Genomic DNA, 23,220 nt, shown 5'->3' with positions numbered 1-23,220 from the left:
ATAAACATAAAGACACCATTGACAGGAAAAAGTAAGATAATCTTTGAGATTAAAGTGGAAATTTTAAAAGAAACAAATGAAAAAAAATGGGGGGGGGGGGGGGCTGAAATTGTACTCCACTATTAAAGTATTTAACATTTGATTAGTACATGATTACTGGTTTCAAACTGTTCCCCAACAGTATTATTAGCCATCCATACATTGTCCGAACCACTTAATTCCGAACAACGGTTGTGCTACAACAATATTTTTTTCCTGTGATATTACATTTATTGTTGTAACGAGTTAAAACTATTTTGTCTCTCACTTTTTGTCATGTATTTTTTTATTTGTAAATACCGTAATGTTCCTTTTCACCACTGCACCCAATTGTCTTTCTAGTTTCTGGCTGCCTCTCATGATTGTCTCCTAACAACCTCAGTCCTTCAAAAAAAAAAATGTTAAAGAAAACCCAAGAGTTAACAGTTAGGCCATTTAAAAGCAGCTGCACTGTAATCCTTTTCTAGGAAAAAGCGAGGAGAGGAGCATTTACTTGAGAAATCATCACTTGTTGCTGTAACTTTAGTCGGTTGGAAATCATATTACAACACTGTTCCAAAATAAACGGATAAGAGGGTTAAAGGCAAAATGGATACATTGAAAAGGATGATGTAAAGTAAAATAAAAGACGTACACATCCAGCGAGCCAAAGTGGGGTCAAAAGTGAAGGAAGAGGCTGCTCTGGCGCTCTTGTGCTGTGGGAGAATTCTTTCTAAACAAGGTATGGAATGCACTCCTGTGTTTCATAATTTGTTCCCTCATTCGCCTCTTTTTCACATTTACAAATAAAGCCATGAGGAAGAGAAAAGGAGGTTGCAGGAGAGGTGCATAGGAGCTGTGGAAATAAATCTGGGCAAATAGAGCAAAAGCAAATGCTGAGCAAAAAAAAAAAAAAAAGGGAGACAGTGAGACAGTGAACATCGTGAAAAGGGGAGAGGACATAATTAATAATCGGCTGACTGGCTGTATGCCGGACAGTCTGAAAGGAGAGGAGGAGGAGAAGGAGGAGGGGGCCAAACGGGAAGACGAATTCAAGGATCCTGATGCTACTTTTGCTCTTCAAATTCCAAACCGACAAATCATGCAACACTCAGCCAGAATTGATGACTGGAACACCGGGTTGCCACAGGTCACCTCGTCCTTTCCCTCTGTCCTCTGTCTGCATGCATGTGAGGCAATGAAACAAATCATATGGAGACTGGTTGCACGGCAGAGAGGCCGGGTGGGAGATGACGAGGTGCAGGGTGGGCTCAGGGGCAAAGATTAAAAATATCTCAGAACACGAGGTCGGGCCGCAGCAGTGCAGCAGCATACCTTCAATTCAGCTATTTTTGTTGCTTTTTCCATAATGTCTAAAGTCTGCCTTATAAGCTGATGGGAAAAACAGGTTCTCCAGCTGAGACATAAAAAGGCACGCTGCTTTTGTTGCCACAATTTCCCCCCGCTTTTGCCAAAAGGGCTGTTTTCTGTCAAAGCACAATCGATTTGTCATTTTTTAAAAAAGCCACGCGTCTTAAGGCTTAGACGCGGAGAAACTCTGCTCAAGGACATTGACAAAGTGCCTTTATTTTATTTTATTTTAAAATGCCAGCAAATACAAAAAAAACGAGTTGTGACGCTCAGAAAACAAAGCAAAGGGGCTTTGAACAAAAATCATATGCAAAAAATGAAGGCAAAACCTCTTCTGATCTCGTGGTAAGAACTAAACCATTAGAGAGGCAATCCATCATCATGTTTCTGTATTTTATAAACCACATAATCAATTTGCTTTGATAATATCGACGCGATGAACCTGTGATGGAAGTTACCACTTCCAACAATGATATATTTTCTTTCATTTTTATTTCATTTTTACATTTCCCCTAGCGCTACTGAATTATTACCTCTACCAGGGAAGTTGTGTCTCCACACAGGATTACACAAGGCTGAAAATCTTTGCCGGCTAATACTGCAACCTTAGATAAATTGTTGTGTTGTTATCATTTGGAGTACACACACACACACGCACACACACACGCAATGGTGAGTGTGTGTGAGTGGCCGTGTGTGTGTAACGCCAGGGGCCATCCTCGTGATAACCTATTACATGCCTCAGTCAACACACAAGCTGTTTCGGTGAAACACAAAGCAAAAGCAAGACAATGAAGAAAAGCAAATGAGCAGTAATATTAGTTGGGAAGAGATGACAAATGTGGGACTAAGACACAGCTGTTGACTTCTCCGCCAAGGGGGGGAACGAGTTGGTAAAGGAAGAAAATCATCGAAGCAGATTCCAAACAGGAGTTATGTTTTAAAATACTGCCTTTAAAACGTTACTTAAAACAGGGTATTACCGGCACGGCAGGTCTGTCAGTCTATCAATGACGGACAACCAAACTTCGAAAAATTGACGAGCTAAGCATTGCCAAAAGTCAATGTTATCGTCAATCCGTCAATAAAATCGGCATTCTGTCAATAACGGACGTCCCATTTTGCTGATGGGTTGACGAATGACGGATTAATGATTACAATTCCGTTTGGCTTGAAATATTGACAGATTGATGATGACCGAAGGGTGTCCCGACTGTTGATGAACGCTCAAAATGGATTGACACGCCCACCTCTGTGAATAATTGCCTTGGCTTCGGCCATAATTTGGATAACAAGGGGGTTGTCCTAAACATTTACCAACAGGCATGCGGCGAAATAGTTCGGATGCAAAGATGTATCACGTCTTTAACATGATCGTGTATAAATAAGGAAAGCACAAAACATTTGGTCAGTCAGACCGAAATTATGAAATATATACAGTATGATGTATTTTGAAACAAATGTCAAATCCAGCATTAAGATCCCTACGGCTCAATTGTCGATGTTTTGATTTGATTTGATTTAATTTGCTTGTTCTGTTGAAGCACGGCCATCCCTCTCTGCTTAAAACATGAGCGGACTTGAAACAAGACCGTAAATCATTAGATTAAGAGTAGGTTACGAGAGGTGAGGGTTTCGGAACAACAAGAATTCCAAACGCCCTATGGAGGGCTAAAATGCTGAGAACACAACTGTGTGAATGAGAGCCTGCATATTGTGACAGCATGGTGCACGTGTGTCATCCAGCACTCAAATACATGTTATTATTCTTAAGTAGGGGATGAGTCATGCTGTGCACTGTAATTTCACCCCTGTCAATTGCTTTTTATTATTATTATTGTTTTTAAAAAAAATTAACGAATGGCATTGATAGACAGTATGACACCCCTCTCCCATAAAACCAGACTAATCAATATAAGGATGAAACCCTTTGTTTACTGTTGTCAAAGATCTGTCGCAACACAAATAACACTGACCTTGTTGCGATTTGCATGCTAGTGAGTACTTAACAGCCAATCAAGATGAATGCAACATGGCTTAGGCAGTATGAGTAATAAAAATTCAATAAATTAAAAGACCGAAATAATGTGTTTATAAGATCTTAAATCAAGCTGATGCTCAACAAACTGGCTTTTCCAAAATGTTAAAATCTCTCCACACTGGATGCTCGGTGGTGACAGATGGTCTGCCGCGATGCTTTCAGTAACAGCTAATCCGCGGGGATTTGCACGCACATCATCAACTTTATAGATTATCCAGAGTGGCCTTAAAAAATGCAAGACAAAAAGATTCCATGACTGCTCAGGAGAGGAGGTTTATAGCCGACGTCTGAGAAGAAAGGTCCAGACGGGTGCAACGGTAAGTCATGAGGGCGCAGATGCTGCACAGCATCTGTGAACCCGCAACGCACTCAAACTCAAAGCAGATGAGCGACTTCACAACACAAGCACAGACGCTGATGAGAAGAACAGCCTCTTTTTCTGTTGCAGCATTCAAAAGAGTAAAAAGAGAAATGGCCCAAACAACGATACCAATGAAGCCCAACTATTGTCAATTTTATTTATACAGCACTTTGAAAACACGCGTAGCTCAAACAAATTGCTGTGCATTTTTAAACAGCAAAACAATGAGAAAATCATACATTAAAACAGGAGCAGAGTCTCATGCATGAAAGTCAACAAATATATATGCGTTTTAAATCAGTTTTTTAATCCAAAAAAAAAAGGGTTCCATGAGATCTCCTAAAAGCTACTGCAGGAAATTATTCAATTTCACTTTATTGGTCCAAAAAATATATATAATTTATCAAAACAATACAATGTCAAATAGTGACAGGCTAAACAATGAAATGTTTTTTCCACCAGATGACAGAAGGTACTGTGAACCTGTGCATCGATCTGTTTATGTTCATATAAGTTATAATAATAGAAGAAAGTTTGAACCAAACAGAACCAAGTTGCAACTAAACTGACCCAAATTTCACACCGATAAAGTAAATTTGAGAATAAATTGAGACATCATTATTTCTGCTTATATACTTTGTATGACTGATTTTTGTTTGGTGATGTACTGTGAGATTTTTAGAAGGGAAAATATTAGGGTCAGGTGCCGATATTTGGCATTTTGACAAATATCGGCATCGGCCTTTTTACGAATCTGAAGGCCGATAAAACTGTTATTATAATTTGTAAGATGTTCACAGACAAGTTTTACTTTCCACAAAACCATTTTGAACATATTCAGACAACTTTTACTGTCTGCGAAGATCTTTTGAAACCTTTTACGAACCCTGATGAAAACCCCAAATTAGCTACATTCGCATGCATTTGTCGCTCTTTGAGATTAGGAAACTTTTCGACAATAGATTTATTTAAATTTCCACTTTATAAAAAAAAAATATGCTGACACACTCCCTACACTTTTTATTTTTTTAAATAAAAAAATAATAATAATAAAATGAAGAAATTCTGTTGAAATTTTGGAAAACTTTTTCTCCAGTACGAACTATTTATTTCCTTAGTTTGTAACTTGACTCTGGAAGCTCCCTTAAATTTTTGTTTGGATTTTTAAACAAAGCCGTCAATTCTTTGTGTTTTAGATTAAAAAAACAAAAAAAAATTTTTTTAACATTTTGACAATAACTCTTTGACCGCCATAAACGTTATAAAACGTTTAGCATAAACCTACGGAAGGGCGCCGAGGACGTTAAAAGACGTTCACTATGTTTTTTGGGGTTTTTTTGGAAACGGGTGGAGGAAAGCCTTGGGCAGCTGTGCTGAAAGTATCAAGCAGATCTGGTTAGTATAATGACTCGTTTTGGCCCCTAGATGGCAGCGATGACTCTCTTTGCACAAGGTTGGATGGGCCGCCCACCGTGGGCGTCAGTAGAAGACGTGAGGCGGAGCTAGAGTGTTGAGGGGACAATGGCTGATGAAGCCACAATGGCTGATCAAGCAACCGGTTGCAAGCAGCTCACGCTTGAGCATTTTTTTTCAAAGACGGAAAGCATCGATCAATACTAAAAAGCGCATTGATGTCGACGATGATGATGACTCCGAGCTTGATGCCAAAGTTGGAAGCCTTGACGCGACCGTTATGATCACGTAGTAAGCCTCACCGGCTAAGCGCGGCTAGCGCGGCTAGCGCTGCTAACGCCGGAAAACGCGCACAATAACTGACCGGGTACTTCTACACAATCGGACATTCGATCGGGCGATGGAGAGACCAATGCTGATCATTGATGATGATGGTGAATCCCGAGGTTGACGCCACAGTTGGACGCGGCCTTTATTCTCACGTCATAAAGCATCACCGGCTAGCTCTGCTAACGCCGGAGCTTTCACATGCGGACATTTTGTCGGACAATGAAGAGTACCCCGAGTCCAATGCATATTCATCGAAGGAGCGGGTACAGTCTGATCACGGAGAAGACACTGTTTCTGGACTACGATGCCACCATGAATGGAGTGGATAAGATGGATCAGAACATCTCTTACCACCCGGTATAGCAACTGAAGGACATGAGGAAGCCAGACGTAACACCACCGTAACGTAACCGTAGCATGATCCTGATATTAGACTTGATGGCAACACACACTGCAGTATATACTTGCTATTCCCCGGAAAAAACGGCCTGCAGGAAAGTGGAGCACGCGAAGAGGCAATCTGTTGTGCAAATGCTGTTGCGTCTTCTTGCACGCAGGAGAGTGTTACACAAAGAAAAACTGTCACATCTGAAACATCCACATATTTGTAAATAGCACCACAGTTGCACACATTTGTAAATAGTTTGCCAAATTGTTGTCAAATTGTTACACTGTTGAATGTAAATAAACGTATTTTGCTATCAAAAAACACTTTTTCATTCTTGGTGGTAGTGTTTTATAGAAGTAAAGCACTATTTAGGTGTTTGTGGCATCATTCATGGACAAAAAGAAGTGTAAAATTCACTAGAATGCATGAAATAATATCGTTTCACTAAAAGCTTGATTTCTCCGTATTTGAGTCCAAAACAAGCGAAATCGGGTAAAACTAACCATTTTCTATTGTTGATTACTAAAGAACGGAATAAGGTAGAAACAAATCAGTCAAAATGCTTAAATCGGCTGGCACTGACGGCATCCCTTTTCTGAAAACGTCTGGCAGTCAAAGAGATAATATTTTCTCTTTTTCTGAAAATGAGCATCAGCTTGAAACGTCGGATATTGGTCTCCTTGACTACTAATAATCGGTATCTGTATTGGCCTTTGAAAAAAAACATCGGAAAATGCTGATCTCAGTCAAGGTTTACTTGCAATTTTGTCATGGTGCCTCCCATTTAAACAAGGCTTAGCCTAAATTGAGATATTAAAAAAAGACTCCGAATTTCAGAAAGGAAGTGCATTAGCTTGCGTGGCAGTGCAGCGGTGAATGTTTACTTATCATCTTTTATGAAATACTGAAAGATCTGACGCATGTTTGGAATGAAGTCAAATTTAAGGGAAACCACAATTTCTGTAAAAATAAGCATCCAGAAGAAGTCATCATTTTGATATAAATTGGAACGATTATGCTGTAAATCTTCCAGATTTTATTGCGCCATAAAACATTTAATCATTTGTCCGCAAAATGACAAAAGTTGACTTTGCTCATGCACCACGGCATACTGTATTAAGGCAGTCACATCGTTTCCGACATTATAATAATATTGTGTTTCCTTACATAACACTGACACGCTGCCCTGTTTTTTATTTATATTTTATATTTACATTGCAAGTGCAATATTTTTATAATATTGACATCCTGCATATATGCGTATACATATACATCGTTTTTTTTCCCCCAATAAGTTGCTAAACTGAGAGCTGTTAAACTACCTTTTATTGTCTTCCAACAATAACCATAAAGCTAATTCTAATTATAGATGCTGCTTTACTGTGGAAACTGGATATGATCTCCACAGCAAATGGTGGCTCCTGTACATCAAAATGTACTTTACATGCTAAATGAGCTGTCTGTATACATCAGCCTCACATGAACAGTTAAACAAAGAGGCTGCTGAACATTTTGAATGGAAGCAATCCAGACGTTCTGCTGCCTGTAAAGCAACATCATGAGGCTTTAGGCTTCCAAACGTAAACGATTGCGTTTTTATTTACTGTGACCTCTTTAAAATCTGACATCCTCCTTTGGTCCAATCCCCCATGTGCTTCCATATCATGACCTAAATGATAACATGTAAGAGGTGCAGTAGGGAGGTACAGGCTATGGAAAAGTAAAATATCTATTACATAAGAGATTAAACTCGAGGAATCTCTGGTATTTATCCAAGAACGCCAGCCAATAATATTAAAGCCTTCTTTATGAGCACATCCCCCAGACCCCCATAGACCCCCACAGACCCCCTATATGTGCGCGGCCTCAGTGGGTTGGTTCCTCGTTTATCCCTTCCATATAGGCTTGTAAAAGGGTGTGAACACACAACCGAGACACCGCAGTACATATTGCCACCAGACACTGTTGTTTTATTAACTTTGAGATACGATCGCTCCAAATGCTGTCGATGACGTGTACAATGGTGGCAAGATGCGACACGGACTCCTGACTTTCACGTCCAATGACTCGGCACCACCCCGCTGCTTTTACTTGGAACACAATGCAGCTTAATGGACTGCTGCCATTCCCGCTGAGCTTCAGTACAACTTACAGCACGGATGGGGGGCATGGGGGGGTTGTGTTTTGGGTACCATGGAATGTGTTCCATCCAGCCACGTGCCGCGCATTCCCGACTGACGCACTCTCCAGCAGGAAGACGCTTTTTTTTTTTTACTTGGCCTCCCATTAACACACTCATCCCGCTTGGATTTTTGTGCAAGAATGCGTGATGCACATCCTCCTTTCCTGTTTCTTTATGTGAGGAATACCTCGTTTTTCACTACACTCTGAGGCGTGTGTATGTGTGTCACACCTGTTGCTTTAGTGGGAGGTGCAGCCAGAAGAGGAATGAGAAGTAGAGACGAGAAGCAAATGTGGAGGAGAGGGGAGCAAGTTGAAGTAAGGAGGGGGGGCTTTGCGTGACACTGACCTCTGACTCGGGCATAGCAGCAGCCACACTTAGTCAGGACTTTCCGGAACAAGTGTTGGCAGCCGCAGCAGCCTCGGTGGTGGCGATGGTGATGGCGGCCCCCTTTCATGCTGTTGGACCATGAGCAGAGGTGGGCATGGCCCGCCGCTCCCGCCCCCTCAAAGTTCAAATCCCGGCAGGAACAAAAAGCAGATCACTTTGGCCTCCTCCTTAGTCCATAAAAGACGCCGCAAAGAAATCCAGTGGGGAAGTGATGAACAGCCAAGCGAAGATTCCACTGAGCATTTTGTCCTGCTGTCCGGCTTGATCTTGTCTTGTAATGTAGTGCGCTCGCCTCTGTCAACTGCCTGGTCAAATGACAGACTGCTTCAACTAAGAGACCCAGAGAGAGAGAGAGTAAGGGGCGGGTTGAGGATGGAGGGTGGAGTCTGCGAGATCTCCTCACTGGCTATTCCAGGATAAGGTTCCCACTCCCCTAATTTTCTCTCTTCCTGAACGCCCACCGCCAACAAACCGCAACCGCCGCCTCCACCTCTTCTTTCCCCTCTCAGCTGTTTTTTCCTCTGCTTTCTTCTCGCTCCGCACTTATACGCCGCCTCCGTCTGCTCTCGTGCCGTCTGCTGGACAGCAAAACCCCTACTGACATTTCATGTTGTGAACAGAGGAGAAGCCATGTTAGGTCGTGGGTGTTCATTTTTAGTGACATATGAGAATGCTTTGGGTTTACTGAACGGGTTCCCGGCTTTGCCAGCGTTCGCTCATGACTAAGGGTTCGACACACAGCGTTTCTTTCCCCTTTGTGATTCCGTGGAGCGAGCAGTGGGGTCTCAAATTTCACAATGTTGGCATTCTTTGTGTGCGTGTCTTTTGACCTGACAATTCATCATCAAGTTGAGTGAATCTCGAATGTGTTAGGACAGAAAAAAACAAATCCCAGATGTGTTCCACGCACAAAGAAGAGACAAACCAGACACGTCAGATCTGCTTTCAAGGTGCAGTCTGGGATGATGATGACGTACAAGAACAAGATTATACATTTAACAGTTTTATAATGAGCTTATATCAAAACGATTAAACATTTTCTATTTACACAAAATTTCTCTCAAATTTTCTTCAAAAACCTGTCTAAATATTTGTTGGTGAGCCCTTGTGGCAAATGACCTTAGAATAAAAGGCCACTCTAAAATGTGCTGTCCTATCACAAAACGCAATTCCACAAATGCCGCAAGTGATGTTCAGGATTTGTACACAAATTCCGGCAAGCTGAAAACATCCCCGTTTTTGAAAGGCCGGCATACTCATCGGATATGTCACCCTTTGAGCATGTTTGTGATGCTCTGGATCAGCGCACATGACAGCGCATTCCACTTCCTGCCAAGGTCCAGCAACTTTGCACAGCCATTGAAGAGGAGTAGGAGAACATTCCATAGATGACAATCAACAACCTGCCCAGCTCCATTTCTAGGAGAAATGTTGCAGTGCGTGCGTGACGCCAGATTTCTGACCACCGCCGATGCTGTCTACGTGAGTTGGATGGATTATCTTGCCAAAACAAATGTGCTGTGGCATGTCTAATTTAGCGTGACCAAGCAGGCAGACCAACGAGCTATTTGGGGGTTAGGGTTAGTCTATCGAGTGGAGCAGGTGGTGTATCTCAATTTGGGTGGATTTGATCAAGGCCCAGGTAGAGAGATTCGGTACTCCGCGAACGTGTGGTTGATGTCATCGTATTTCATTCATAAATATGACAACAGCGTGAGACAATCACCGATGCACAGTCAAGGGTTCCAGGGCGGTCTCCAACGACATCATCCGCAAGGAGACATTTTGCAGTTTACTTATATAAACATAATTTGCGAGTCAACTCTTGCTTCTGTAATGTCAAGCACTGTGCGCGCCTATAGACCACACTGATTTTAAAGAGAATAAGGGGAGCCGCTTCGATTGGCCGGGAGCCAGCTGCATTCCATGCCACAACAGGGCACAATGGAGCAAAACAGTATTCTATCTGCACTTGTCAAGCAAAATAGCAAAATAAAAAAATTCCACCCATGCACACAGTTAGATTGTGCTTTGCACTAGGCAAAATAATAGGGCCCAATATGTTCAGCATACAAAGAATAATGCATGCGATGCAAAATGAAGCCGATAGTTTTCATGTTTACGTGTGTGCACTTTATTGTGGGAATTGTGACTCATCACATTTTCATTTAATGAAGTCATCTTGTTAATTTGCAAGCTGTGATGGAGAAGGCCTGACTGTATAACCCGCAAAATGGCAGCATAAAAACAAGGCTGGTAATGACTCTGCAAAAAGGAAGGAAAAAAAACCCATTTCAAATGTCTGAATCGTGTGACTCAGAGTGTGATCTCATCTAAGCATCACGCATACTGGCTGCAATCTGACAAGGCCGAGAACTTCGTGTGATCACTCTGGCAGCAAAGCCACTCGAGTTCTATGAGTTTGAGCATCATCTGGCTAAGAAGCTTATGAAAAAAGGCACTGCTTTATGCGTCGGTGAGAGAGCTTCCCTGGCGTTCACTCAAAAGATGGGTTTCACTTTCATTCTTTGACTTCCAGCTTAACAGCAAATGACTAAAAGCTACTACATCAAGTTTTTTTTACCTTCAAAAGTTTTAGCAAAATGTCTGATCAGCACTTTTTGTCACCATTGCGCTAGGTACCAAACAGTGGAGCTTTGTAGATCTAGTACTGTTTCTGGGGTTGATGAAGGACTCTGGTTGGTGGCCCGGTGGGTGGTGGGTGGTCGTTGCTGGATTTCACTTTCCTTTCTTTTCTTTGGTCCTTCCTCGGGTCTCCTGACGGCCTCACGACTCTGGCTGGATTCTGAAGTGTTCGGTTTAGGTGAACGGTATGGGATTTTTAATAGGTTTTAGGTGAACTAATGAATACACACTCACACGCACGGACAGACTCACCCACATACAAAATAAAAATTAATTAAAAAATAATAATAATTACCTCAATAGGCTTTCCTTTTATATATATTTTTTTTATTATTAAAAAAAAACGTTTCCTCGTTCATTCGGTAATCTTTTTTTTTCTCTTTTTCTTTTTTTTTTGTATGTGCGTGAGTATGTGCATGTACAGGTGTGTGTGTGTGTGTGTGCATATATGTGTGCGTGTGTGTGCTCATTAATTCACCTAAAACCTATTAAAAATTCCATACCGTTCACCTAAACCGAATACTTCAGAATCCAGCTAGTCATGAAGTTGTCAGGAGACCCGAGGAAGGATCAAAGAAAAGAAAGAAAAGTGAAATCCAGCACTGACCAACACCTACTACCCACCGGGTTACCAACCAGAATCTTTCACCAACGCCAGAAACATCTAAATTCCAACAAATTAGGGCAAAAAGTCAACTGTGTTTTGCATAGAGTGTCTTTCGTCTTGCTCCCTCCTCTTCTGCCTTTGTGCATAACTGCTCACCCCTCCCCTCTCTGCTCCCGGAGAAGGAGCGGGGGAAGTTGATTGGAGACAATTAACTTTAGAGAGGTGGCTCTTTACTCAACTCTGCAACAGCCAATGATATTTTCCCCTGCTTAAAAGTCCCTCTCCCAATATTCATGTTTATTGAAACTTTGACTTTTTAAAAGCACTGTAAACAGTCAAACCAGTAATCGTGCCATGCCTAATCTGCATAACAACAACAATGCACTATTTTAGTGCTCAAAAACAAAACTGCTGTAAATCCCAATGCACCAAAGGCATCAAGATGGTATACCAGAACAGAAATTCCCAACCTAAGCAAAGGCCCACAAAAATTCATTAATTGTGTACCTTCTGCCTTACAGTGGAGAATTCATTCACTGCCAGCCATGTTAGAAAATTTCAAAATTTTGTATACCCACATGATATCATGTTCAATAATTATATATAAACCGAATCTGCCAAATGACAGAATACAATCTCTCCTTTCTGCCTTGTCCCGTTCTTTTATCATCGACAGTAGAAAAATGTAGGTTGCACAAAATGCCGCCATTACTCCCATGGACTCTCAAACTATGTTTATTTCGTATCAAATGGGGCAATGATGTCATCTTCTGTTGGTTGTGCATCAGTTAAGTTGTTTCCAAGTTTGACATTTACAGTGGAGCAAAATCTGATTCTCCCCCACCTGGCCCCATTGAAAAGAATGTCATTTACAAGTAGTATACTTGTCAGACGCAATTGTTCCGATAGATGAACAATGATGTATTATTTGAAATTATAATTTTTTTCTGATCAGTGTCAATCCAGCCAAAGTGTTTATTTATGTTATAAAAACTACCGGAGACAAATTCCCTTGTGCATTTTTACTACTTTGCCAATAAATATTATTCTGATTCTGATGTAAAGGATTTACTCCAAAGCTCATTACTCAAATGTCCATTCATAAAAATGATCCAATAAAGAAGAAGCAGCAAACCAGATAAAAATAGATACCCACATATATTCTGAGGCCCCGGGAACGACACTGCTTTACCTCAACAAACAAATAGTGATACTTCCCCTTCCTTCAAGGTTCTACTATCTCTCAATTCTTTGCTTGTAATGGATGCTTTAGGCACTACCGTTTGAAGGGCTAATTTACCGTAGGGAATATCGAAGAGTGCTGTTGAAAATCTTCAAGGTTCGGCATATCCTGAATGTTAGTCAATGCAAACTCTGCGGCAAGATAGTGATAGTGGTTGTTGTTGTTTTTTCTTCTTATATGCATTCAACATGCTCATGAATGCCATTTTTGTTGAATTAACAAGCTGGCAAAGTATGATAGCACAAGGCACCCAGTAGGGGGCAGTAGTATCTGTTGCGTAACAGACATCAATACTGCATGTACGGTGTAGGGTTACTTGATCATTAGTGCTTCGAGTCAAAACACACTTTGACAAGGAACTGACTCGTTTGGTACCTAATGAAATGGCCTTTTTCAGTCATTTATCATAGGCAATCATCGAAAAATGTCAGTGGAGATACAGGTACAGAAAGATAGAAAAATCTGTTCATGATCTTGAAGGGGGGAGGTGAAGCGCATTAACACCCTTTCGTCTCCCTGCTTTTATCTCTCTCCTTGACTCCCCCACGCCTTCTCGTTCCGCATGTCCCACATCACACCACACACACACACAACACTAAAACCCAATCCATAACAGATGATTCAGCTGCGGTGCAAGCTTATTTATGTGTGAGCAGTCTTTATGAACCTACACATCCACATTCAAAGTGGCTTTAAATGCTGCCTTTTCCATCAGGTTACGTAACATTTATTTGGTCAGGAGACAGTCCATCACATGCAAGAGGCGGAATCAGGAATCCTGTCTATAGTTAATTCCGAAATGAGCTTCTAAATACATTATACATGTAGGAAAAAAATGCAGAAAATACATGCAAATACTGAGACGTAATGGTTTCTAAATGTTCAGCTATGGCTTAAACAGGCGGCAGTGCCACCCCCCCCCCCCCCCCAACCCAACTATATAATAACTGAGCACTTTGTTTTGCATCAGCGGCCGCCGTCTATCCCATGCAATTGTGACATTTATTTTCATTTCACATAGACGTTAAGGAATAAAAATTTAAATGCACCAAACTCTTCTACACATTTAAAGGGTCCTATTGTTTCCTATGTGTTGCATAATATTCTGCATGTGTGCTTTATTTAATAAACAAAAATGATAGTCATAGCACGAGTGTCAGCTCAGCAGATACGCATGCAGTTGCTTATCCACAGCGTCATTCCCCAACCCCCCACTGACATTAGCCTCTCTGCAGTCCATCAGCCAGTTGAAATCCTGCCAAAATATGCTCACTTAGATTTTTTTTCCCCCCCGTCTCCTACTCCCTTGTCCATTCTACTTTTTTTTTTTTCCTCTCTTCCTTCATCTCTAAGTTGAGAGCCAATTAAGGAAAACCGGCATCCTGGACATGCCGACATGAGGGGAATGTTTGGGGATGTTGGCTGACGTCCCGCCAAGAAGCGGGAGTCCCTGTCATGTTTCCGTCTCTGTTGTCCTGGAGGTCTTTACGACTTGCAGTTTTTACCCAATTACAGCAGCGGCAGATGTTGCAGGCATGTAGTAGGGAGTGAGTTGGGTGTGTTGCACCTATCTACCTCATCCCCACCATGCAGCGGGCAGATCTGCACTTCAAAGACGCGCACCACCTGCAGAGTTCTGTGCCTCAAAACATCAGAGTCTGGAAAATATCTACACTTGGTAAGAGAGTGTGTAGAGGATTTTCATTGTTTATATGGTCATTTCAAAACACAAACTCCACATTCTACAGCTCAACATTAATTTTCAAACGGAATTTAAACTGTGATCACTGAGAGGAAATTTGATATTAATGCACTGGCACTTCCACATCGCTTTTTTTATATTTTGGCCAAAATTGCCACACAAATGTCTATCCTTCACACACATCCATAATGTAGACGCTAGTCTGAGAGTGACGTTTATAGTCCAGCGTTCTTGACCTCAGGTGACCTCATTGCTGGCAGATAGGGCAAAGCTTCAGACAAAGGGTTCATAAAACAGATTTAAGAGAGTCCATTGATGAAATATTAAGCCACATTGTCATCAAGACTGCAGAAAGAATCAGTTGGACGTAATGGGGCTTAACACAATTCATCATTACTGCATACACACAAGTGCAGCGTGATCCTGCACGAGACAAATCTGTTTCACCTCTGCTATGTGATGCAGCTTCAGGTTGATCTCTGCCCATTTAAGGTCACATGCACCGTTCCTTCCCAGGGGCCTCTGGGAAAAGCACTATTCCAGCCTCTGCAAATCTTGATATAAATGATTTCATGCAATTTTCTGCTCACATTACCGGCTCATATGTATTCCAAGTGTGCTGAAAGTTCATGTTGTATGTATGTGGCAGATGTTGAAACCAGTCGTGCTAGATAAGCCTATAACAGCTTCTCTTAAAGCACTGCTTTTACGTTGTTGTTTTAATTATTGGTTATTTAAATAGGGATTTTTTTTTTCTCATACGTCACTGCACCAACGTTTCATTGTCGGGAACCCCCAAATACTAGCTGTTGCTAGCTGGAGATGGCCCGTTTCAGAAAGTCCACATTGTTGACATGCTTGTTGTCATTATGCTTAATTCATTGACAGTGTTTAATCCATCCAACTTTAAAACGTCCTTTTGTGATAGGAGTCACTAAACACGTTGCCGTGGCAAAACCAAACTTGAAGTCACTGGGCTCTATTTTCATAGACAGTCCATCCGCGCTGTGGCACAAATGCCGGCGGATCCTGTTATCCGGATCACTGTGAGGCTCGTTGATATTTGTCAGAATTTGGCAAGTTGGCACAGTCGAAGGCGTGTCCTGGAGACGAGCCTGGTAGAGTGGCAATTCGGTGGCAAAAAGTCAGTCTCAATTTGCTCAGACCATGTCAAACACTGGCACAGGGTAGACAACGGGTCATTCATAAGTATATTTGAACAGCGGGCATCAAACCCTCTGTTTGGCCATGATTTAACTTGGCTGTGACCACTCCCACAGTGATGTAGCCCTACCTCTTGTCGATCCACAGCTCTGTGTTCATTTGCAAATATACCAACATCAGATCTAACCCACCTCTGCGCCTAATTTACGTCACTCACAAAAATAGAGACAAATGTTTTGCTTCTCTCCTGATGCAATTAACGTAATACAGTTTTTCTCAAAACAATTTGTGCAAATAGCAAAACAACATGGTTCCCCTACAAAAGCCAATTTCTTTCTCAAAATCCTTAGTTCATCGCTCAAAAGTAAATATTTGTGTCACTGAACATGTCAGTGTCATCAGAAAAACAAGTTTTTGTGTCATTGTATACAGATAAGACAGTCAAATTGCTTAGTCGTGTGATCAATATAGAGGAGGGTGTTCTGATGTAAACTAACGCTAAAGTTTTGATGACAAATTCAGTATTCAAAAATGTAAAGTTATACCTTTGTATGGGCTATGTGGAAGATTATTTTCAAGAGACTGAGCACATTTTCAAGTCTACTGTTTACACTGTAATTGGTTGGCAAATCATCTCATTAGAAAGGAAAAAAAGAAAGCACTGCATAACACAGAGGTGGGCAATCTCGGTCCTTGAGGGCCGGAGTCCTGCAGGTTTTGGAGGTGTCTCACTTCCAACACAAGCTGATTCCAATCAACAGGATCGTTATCAGGCTTATGCAGAGCAGCTGTGTTGGAGAAGGGCAACATGCAAAACCTGCAGGACTCCGGCCCTCAATGCCCACCTCTGGCATAGCATAATGAACAAAAAACGGATAAAAAAATGTGAACATGGGCCAATCTCCTTAGGGAAAATTGCACATGCCACACTGTGAATTACAGTAAAGTCTTCCTACTTCCTTTGGGCCACACATTCTCATCCACATCAGAACAATTATCTTCACTTGCTATGAGCTATTTCAGAAAACTGGTTGATCATTGGTTGATCTAACATGTTATGATAACTTATTCAGCCATTTTGCGTCTTAAGATTTAAACTAATGGCAACATTTTGTGGGGTGTAAGCCAATTCAACAGAGACCCTTTCTCATAAATTTTGATCAACATGACATAAGCAATTCATAATGTTGAAAAATCATTTGCATTGATGTACAAAGGCATTTGCAACTTGTTCAAAGAAATGAGAAGCTGCCTTCTTTTTGTGCACAAGTGACAGACACAATGTGAAAATTGAACAAGAAGTTCTGAGAATTTTAATTTCAATCTGCAAAACACGTTGAGATTCATGATGCTTCCAACTAACTGGCTTTTTGAAAAAAAAACCTACATGCAACAAAATGACATTATCAATCAGATCAGGCAAAAAACAAAACAAAAACCAAGAGGATGAAAGAGAGGAAAAAGTTTGTCCCAGTCCCACCAAGCAGCAGCAAAGTTTATTGTACAAAAAAAAAAAAAACAAGACCGAGGGAAAATAAATGTAGAAATAAGCATCAATTGGAAAAGAGGGGGAAAAGGGAAAAGTGAGAGCAGATAATGAAGGGGAAGAAAGTCCAATGATTACAAGAACAACAGTGATGTGTAATAATGGCAGTAATTGCAAAACAAGCTAAAAAAAAGAAAGAAAAAGATTTAGATGGTTGGCGCTGTCCCGTGATTCCTCTCGAGCCACGTGAAGGCATCTTGTTTCTAACATGTAACAGATGGCCCTTACCATGGCAGAGGCTTCTCTTTTCCCACCTTTTCCACAGACACAGAAGCAAATGGAAACAATACGCTGACCTCGGCGTGACAAACAAAATCAGAGTGCAATCACACGTCCACAGTGCCACGATTCATGTTTGATGGACGAGGAATCTATAAGCACAGTAACCCTTGTACATGAGACCAAGCTCATAGTAAATTTCACAGGGAAAAGAAAATATTTATGAATAAAGGTTGTATTCTTGCTGCTGATAGTAGTATGTGTACAACAAACAGGTCTAGTCTGCAAATCCCAATTTAACTACAAGTACAATTTTGTGAGGGTGTTTAAACTGTACCGCCATCTTTGGGCTACAGACACATTACATGATATAAACAATAGAATAAATAAATGGAAATGCCATTAATCCATTATAGCAAAAAGATTAATTAGTTTATAATTAACTTTCCACTCTAGGTATCCTGTTGGCATGGCAATTTAGAGACTTTCCATGTGAAAATAAAAGCACTGTGATTAGAAAAAAACTTTTTTTGTAATTAAATATGATAACCCAATGTAATAGTTTTTAAGGCATATGCAAGGCATTTTACAAAAGTGTGCTGCAGTCCAGGCTGAACTGTTTTGTACAATTTCACACGAAATTCTTGTCATAATACATGGCACTGGAAGCTGTCAAGTGAACAGCACTGAATGTCTGCCTCTTATTGTTGTGTTCTGGAGGTCTTCCTGCCTTGCCTTTCACTCATTTTCCATCTAACTTCCTATCCGGAGGAAATTTGCAAAAACACTCAAGCAGATGAAGATGTCTGCAAGTGGAATAGGCAACTTTCCTTTTCTTCACCTTGATTTCACGTAACCTTGTATAAGTTATTGTAACTTTCTTTTTCTTTTTTTCTAAACAAAAATTTGACTGGTTTTACCAGCCCATCCAAGTCAGGCCATTCGAGATAAGCATCGCTGACCGCTTCCTCTGTCCCCCACACCCCGCCTCCCTTGCACCTCTTTGCTACACCAAACACTGATTTCCATAACATTTTAGTGGGCCAGTCATATGGTCCACACCACCAGAACTCAAATACTGCATATACACACACCATCCAAGCCCAACTCAGATGCTCCGACAAAGCCCCTTTTGTTCCACTGCACTCGGGGAAAAAGTAATGGCACGCGCATTAAGTGCACGAATAAGTGCTACCAACAGTGTTGTGGCAAAAGACAAAGGACATGTTTCTTGAACTTACACATGTAACCAGTTTCTTATGCATGCTAAATTACCTAGAACATGGGCTAGTGAGAATAAAGTTGCAGACTTTAATTACAGCAAAAGATAAAATGAAGAAAAAAGATTGAAAGAAAGAAAAATAAATAGAATGTAAAGAATTAAAGTTGTGCGGCTTCTGGTGTGTGTGCCTTGGACACCACAGACATATAGATATACTTTAGAGGCAGTCACAACTAAGATCATTAAGCTGCATTAATGACAGTGTAACAAAAAACATGTTTGTGCATATGGTAATATTGTCTGTCCACTTTTTGAGTTCAAATATCCCTCGCTGAAAGTGTTATAATACGGAAACGTTATACGTTAGCCCGCCTATGGAGTTTTGCATTGTTTGTTAGCATTAAGCTAAGCAGACTTTCCTAAGGCATCGTTTTACATTATGTTTAGTTTTAAACTGTGAATGGCACCGAACAACTTGGAGACTCTTTTTTTGAAGAATTGTTTCTATTCAAGTGAGATAAGTTGAGTTCAATGCCACCATACAGCGCTTGTATCTCGAATTTTTGCTTGCAAGTCAAAGCAATTAAATGACAGCACTCAATGCACCACTGTAGTCTAATTGCTTTCTAAGTCTTTTGAGCCTGTGATGTTACAGCCACTGATGATTTTAAAATCCCAGTGGGACACCTTTTATACTTCCAAAGTGGGTAAGTCCGGACAAAGGACGCTGCCTGATCATTAACACTCCACTTGACCACCACGAGAAATTCACAGGTGGAACGCAAACCTGTTTAGATCCAAAATTCAAGCATGCCTAAATCAAGTGCCTTTGACACGGCAGTTATCCAACCATTGGCCAAGCTGACCGCAAGTCATAAGTGTAGCTCGAGTGATTGAGTGGCGATCTTTTACAGCCTTGACATGTCACATAAAGACTCAAAGCTGAGCTCAAAAGTTTTGTTGGTTCTGACTGGTTAGGTGAGCGCCGATGTTTGGATAAACATTGTGGGTTGGGGTGGTTCCGTCACGCTTGGTGCAGCTTTCAGGTCTTACCTGTTCTTTCTCTGTGCTGCTCCCAATCCTGACCCTCGGGTTCCCACCGGCCTTGGACTAGCCCCCTTTCCTCTTCACTTGATGGGAGGTCCGACTCAGCGCCTTCCACGAACTGCACACAGAGATGTCTTTGTCAGATGGAGCCCTGCTCTGTTGGAGGAAGTCTCGCTAAGAGTGCGGAGTGATTACGGTCACGAAACCACAAAAATCTTAACTCTTGTGCTTGTATTTTTCCGTAATGCCCTGCATGGCTTTCCTCCATGAGCAACAATTCAGTGGAAATTGTTGATGGCCTTCCTTTTTCAGTCTATAAAACCTAAAAGCACCAGAACTCAATGTTATTTAGTAATGGTTGATGGCAGAGGAGGTTTTAGCACAGTACTGAATTAAACATTGATCTAAAAGAAACATTCAATACCAGACTGTGTCTGTCTGGATAGTAATTTGATTCCTCGCAATCATTTTGATGTTGTTTTGTTCACCGAGTGAATTTGGAATTAATATGTCTCCTTACAGTGCAAATAACTATATTTGGAATTTTCCATCACACGCCATATTTCAGGTTCATGAAAGACTCTGGATTAGGCATGGGCAAATTACCGGTTTGATGGTTTACCTGGGTTTCAAAAAGTCATGGTTTCAATAACTGCTAATACTGGCTGTCACTAGTAACAAGATCTTTTTCAGGGGATATCGAAGCAGGACTGGATTGGCTGCTTGCAGAGTTGAGTAAATGATTGAAATTAATTGCCTCCAATTAATTTTCATTCTCCTCTGCGATCTGAGAAGGAAAGAGGAGGAGGATAGACGAAAGAGGCACATAACAGTTCCACAGATGCCTTTCTTATTGCTTAATGTGTATTGTCCTTAAAAATAAAGAAAAACACAGTGCCAGTGTTTACTAGTTAGCCCCAAGGACAACATGAGTAGCATGTGGGTCTGTTCTTAATAAATAAATAAATAAATAAATAAAATAGCTCACCAGTGATGGGTCACTGTGACTCACTGAGAAGAATTAGAACAGAAGAATAATATTATTTATTTATTTATTTATTTATTTATTTATTTATTCATTCATTTTAACTTAAGATGTACATGGTACAGTTATTCAATATTTTGTTTTAAAATGAATTAGTGTAGATTATGCTCAGAGGGGGAATTTTTTTTTGTTTTTATTTACTCCAATATATTTTTATGGTCATTTTAGAGCGCCTTTCGAATGGCTGGCGGCCAGTTCAAGATGTACCTTCCACCTAAAGTCACCTGGGGTAGGCACTAGATTACTAGTGGCCCAGATGAGAACACGCACTATAATGCAATGAAACCCTCCAAAGGTCACAATAATAAAATTATGACATTTCCAGGTATTTTGTTGAGGCAAATAAAGTTCATTAGATGATGAAAAAGGAATCAGTCAAATACACAAATAGGGCAGAATCATACCCACTGATCACCTATCAATTGTAGCGCACATATTATTCACACTCACAACCACATATAGCAGCTATTTAGACATATTTAAATACGCATGTTTGTGGACTGTGGGACGAAACCAAAGTACCCGCAAAAAACTCAAGGAGATGTCAGCCACATGCTCCAGCACAAGTTACCAATTAAACTCACCCACTGTTGGTTGGGCATTGCCACAGAAGTAAGCATGTCGGCCATGGCTCCCAACATCTGGTCAGTGCGTCCCTGATTCTTCTGAAGCGCTTTCATTCTTGCCACCTCAGATTGGCCTCCGAGTCACTAAGTCGCACTCTGTCGGTGTGCCTTTTGTCCTTCTCTTCCTCGTCCTGCAGCTTTTCTGTCTCGGAGTGTATGGAGCCTGTGAGCGGCAGACTTCATGCGAAGGAATGATTGCTCCTGGATGAGGATCAGGGGACGTGCACTTGCGCAGGAGCTCTTGTTCCATCCGCCGTGCACATGTGTGAGGCGAGCCCAAGTACAGCTTGTAATGAAAAGCTCCTGTGCAAACACGCATACAAGATTTATTCGGGCCTCCTTGCTCGGTCTTCCTCTGCGTCCGGAGTCTCTTGTCAAGTTTGCTGACAAACTGTCTTGTCCTTGTCTAAATGTCCAACTGGTGAGCCGAGACTCATCACCCTCCCTGGAATCCTCCTGGCTAGTTCTTCATTGGCTGCACAAGATCACCACCCCCACTCCCCAAACCCTCCTCCCTTCATCTTACATGATTTTTCTCCTCCTTGTATTCATGACATGGATTCCTCGCTGAGTATCATAATGTCTTCTTGCTTTTCTTTGAAGAATACCTCCACCTCGTCTCTCCCTCTCCACAAATGTGTCCAAGTCTCAGCCAGTGACACATGGAGCGTGTAAGCTGTTGGGGCCAGCCCCAAATAAGGTATTAACACGCAGTCCCTCAAGCACATCTATTTATGAGACGATCATCAATTGTACCAAAGATCTATCACCTCCTTAAAATGCCCACAAGATTAGAGAGTTGATGAGCTGCTTACTATTTCTTCACGCTACTTAATTCATAAAAAAAAAATAAAGTTGGAGCGAAGCCCTTCTGTTTAGAAGTGTTCTGGAAATGTGGACATTGTGCTTGAACGTTAATTAAATCTTTTTTTGTAGAGAGTCCATCCTCACAGTCGCTACTCCAAGAGAAGTCCATGAAGAACAGAGTTATTCAACTCTCGCTGCTGTTGTCAATAAAGTCTTGTTTCCAAAGAAGGATATTCAACACACTTCCAATAAATCCCTTGGAAATGATGAGTCATATACAAACCCAATTCCCAAAAATACAAATTGTGAATAAAAACTGAATGCAAATTTGCGGAAGTGCCAAATTTCAATATTTTGTCCGGAATAGAACATAGATGACAGGTCAAGGAATTTAAAATCAACATAGTTTCCCCTTAAAATAATACATTTTCTCAGTTTAAACTTTTGACCTGTTCTCTATGTTCTATTCTGAATAAAATATTAAAATTTGGCACTTCCACATAATTGCATTGTTTTTATTCACAATTTGTATAGTGTCCCAACTTTTTGGGAATTGTGTTTGTACTTCAGAATAAGAATTAAACCGTAAGCATTTCTGTTTAGGGCTGACAAAATGCAAGCATTAACATTGGAGATTAATTTAAACTCTTTAAAGCGTAAAAAATAAAATTATAACTCAGTTATTTCCTGTGGCGGCCATTATCCTCTGCTTACGTATACAGCCAAATTTTGAAAATTGTTTCTATGAGACGACTATAGGAAAGATGCCTATCAAGCGGAGTCTATTTTTATGTGTATTACTAGAATGTCTATGCTGTTATTAAATCCAACAAACAAATAAAATAATTATGC

At 40.9% G+C, this 23,220-nt stretch overlaps 1 protein-coding gene across 3 annotated transcripts in view; it reads right to left on the bottom strand.

Annotated features, from left to right (window-relative positions):
• The window catches only part of arhgef25a (Rho guanine nucleotide exchange factor (GEF) 25a), a 51,957-nt gene extending 29,968 nt beyond the window's left edge, over positions 1-21,989 (bottom strand). For 2 of the 3 annotated variants that reach the window (XM_086067086.1, XM_086067088.1), the window contains exons 1-2: positions 21,520-21,989; positions 19,897-20,008 (exon numbers count right to left, since the gene is read on the bottom strand). In XM_086067086.1, the coding sequence (XP_085923212.1) occupies positions 19,897-20,008; positions 21,520-21,615 (208 nt within the window). In that variant the 5' untranslated portion in view covers positions 21,616-21,989. Of the gene's footprint in view, positions 1-8,452; positions 8,952-19,896; positions 20,009-21,519 lie in introns of those variants that run through there. The other variant, XM_086067089.1, reaches the window with a different exon arrangement.
• Between the last annotated feature and the right edge of the window lie 1,231 nt (positions 21,990-23,220).

Source organism: Leptonotus elevatus, chromosome 2, assembly GCF_054856555.1.
Source record: "Leptonotus elevatus isolate MCC_2025b chromosome 2, RoL_Lele_1.0, whole genome shotgun sequence".
NCBI classification, from domain to species: Eukaryota; Metazoa; Chordata; class Actinopteri; order Syngnathiformes; family Syngnathidae; genus Leptonotus; species Leptonotus elevatus.
The sequence above is the reverse complement of the archived record's forward strand: the minus strand, read 5'-3'. Positions and strand labels throughout refer to the sequence as shown.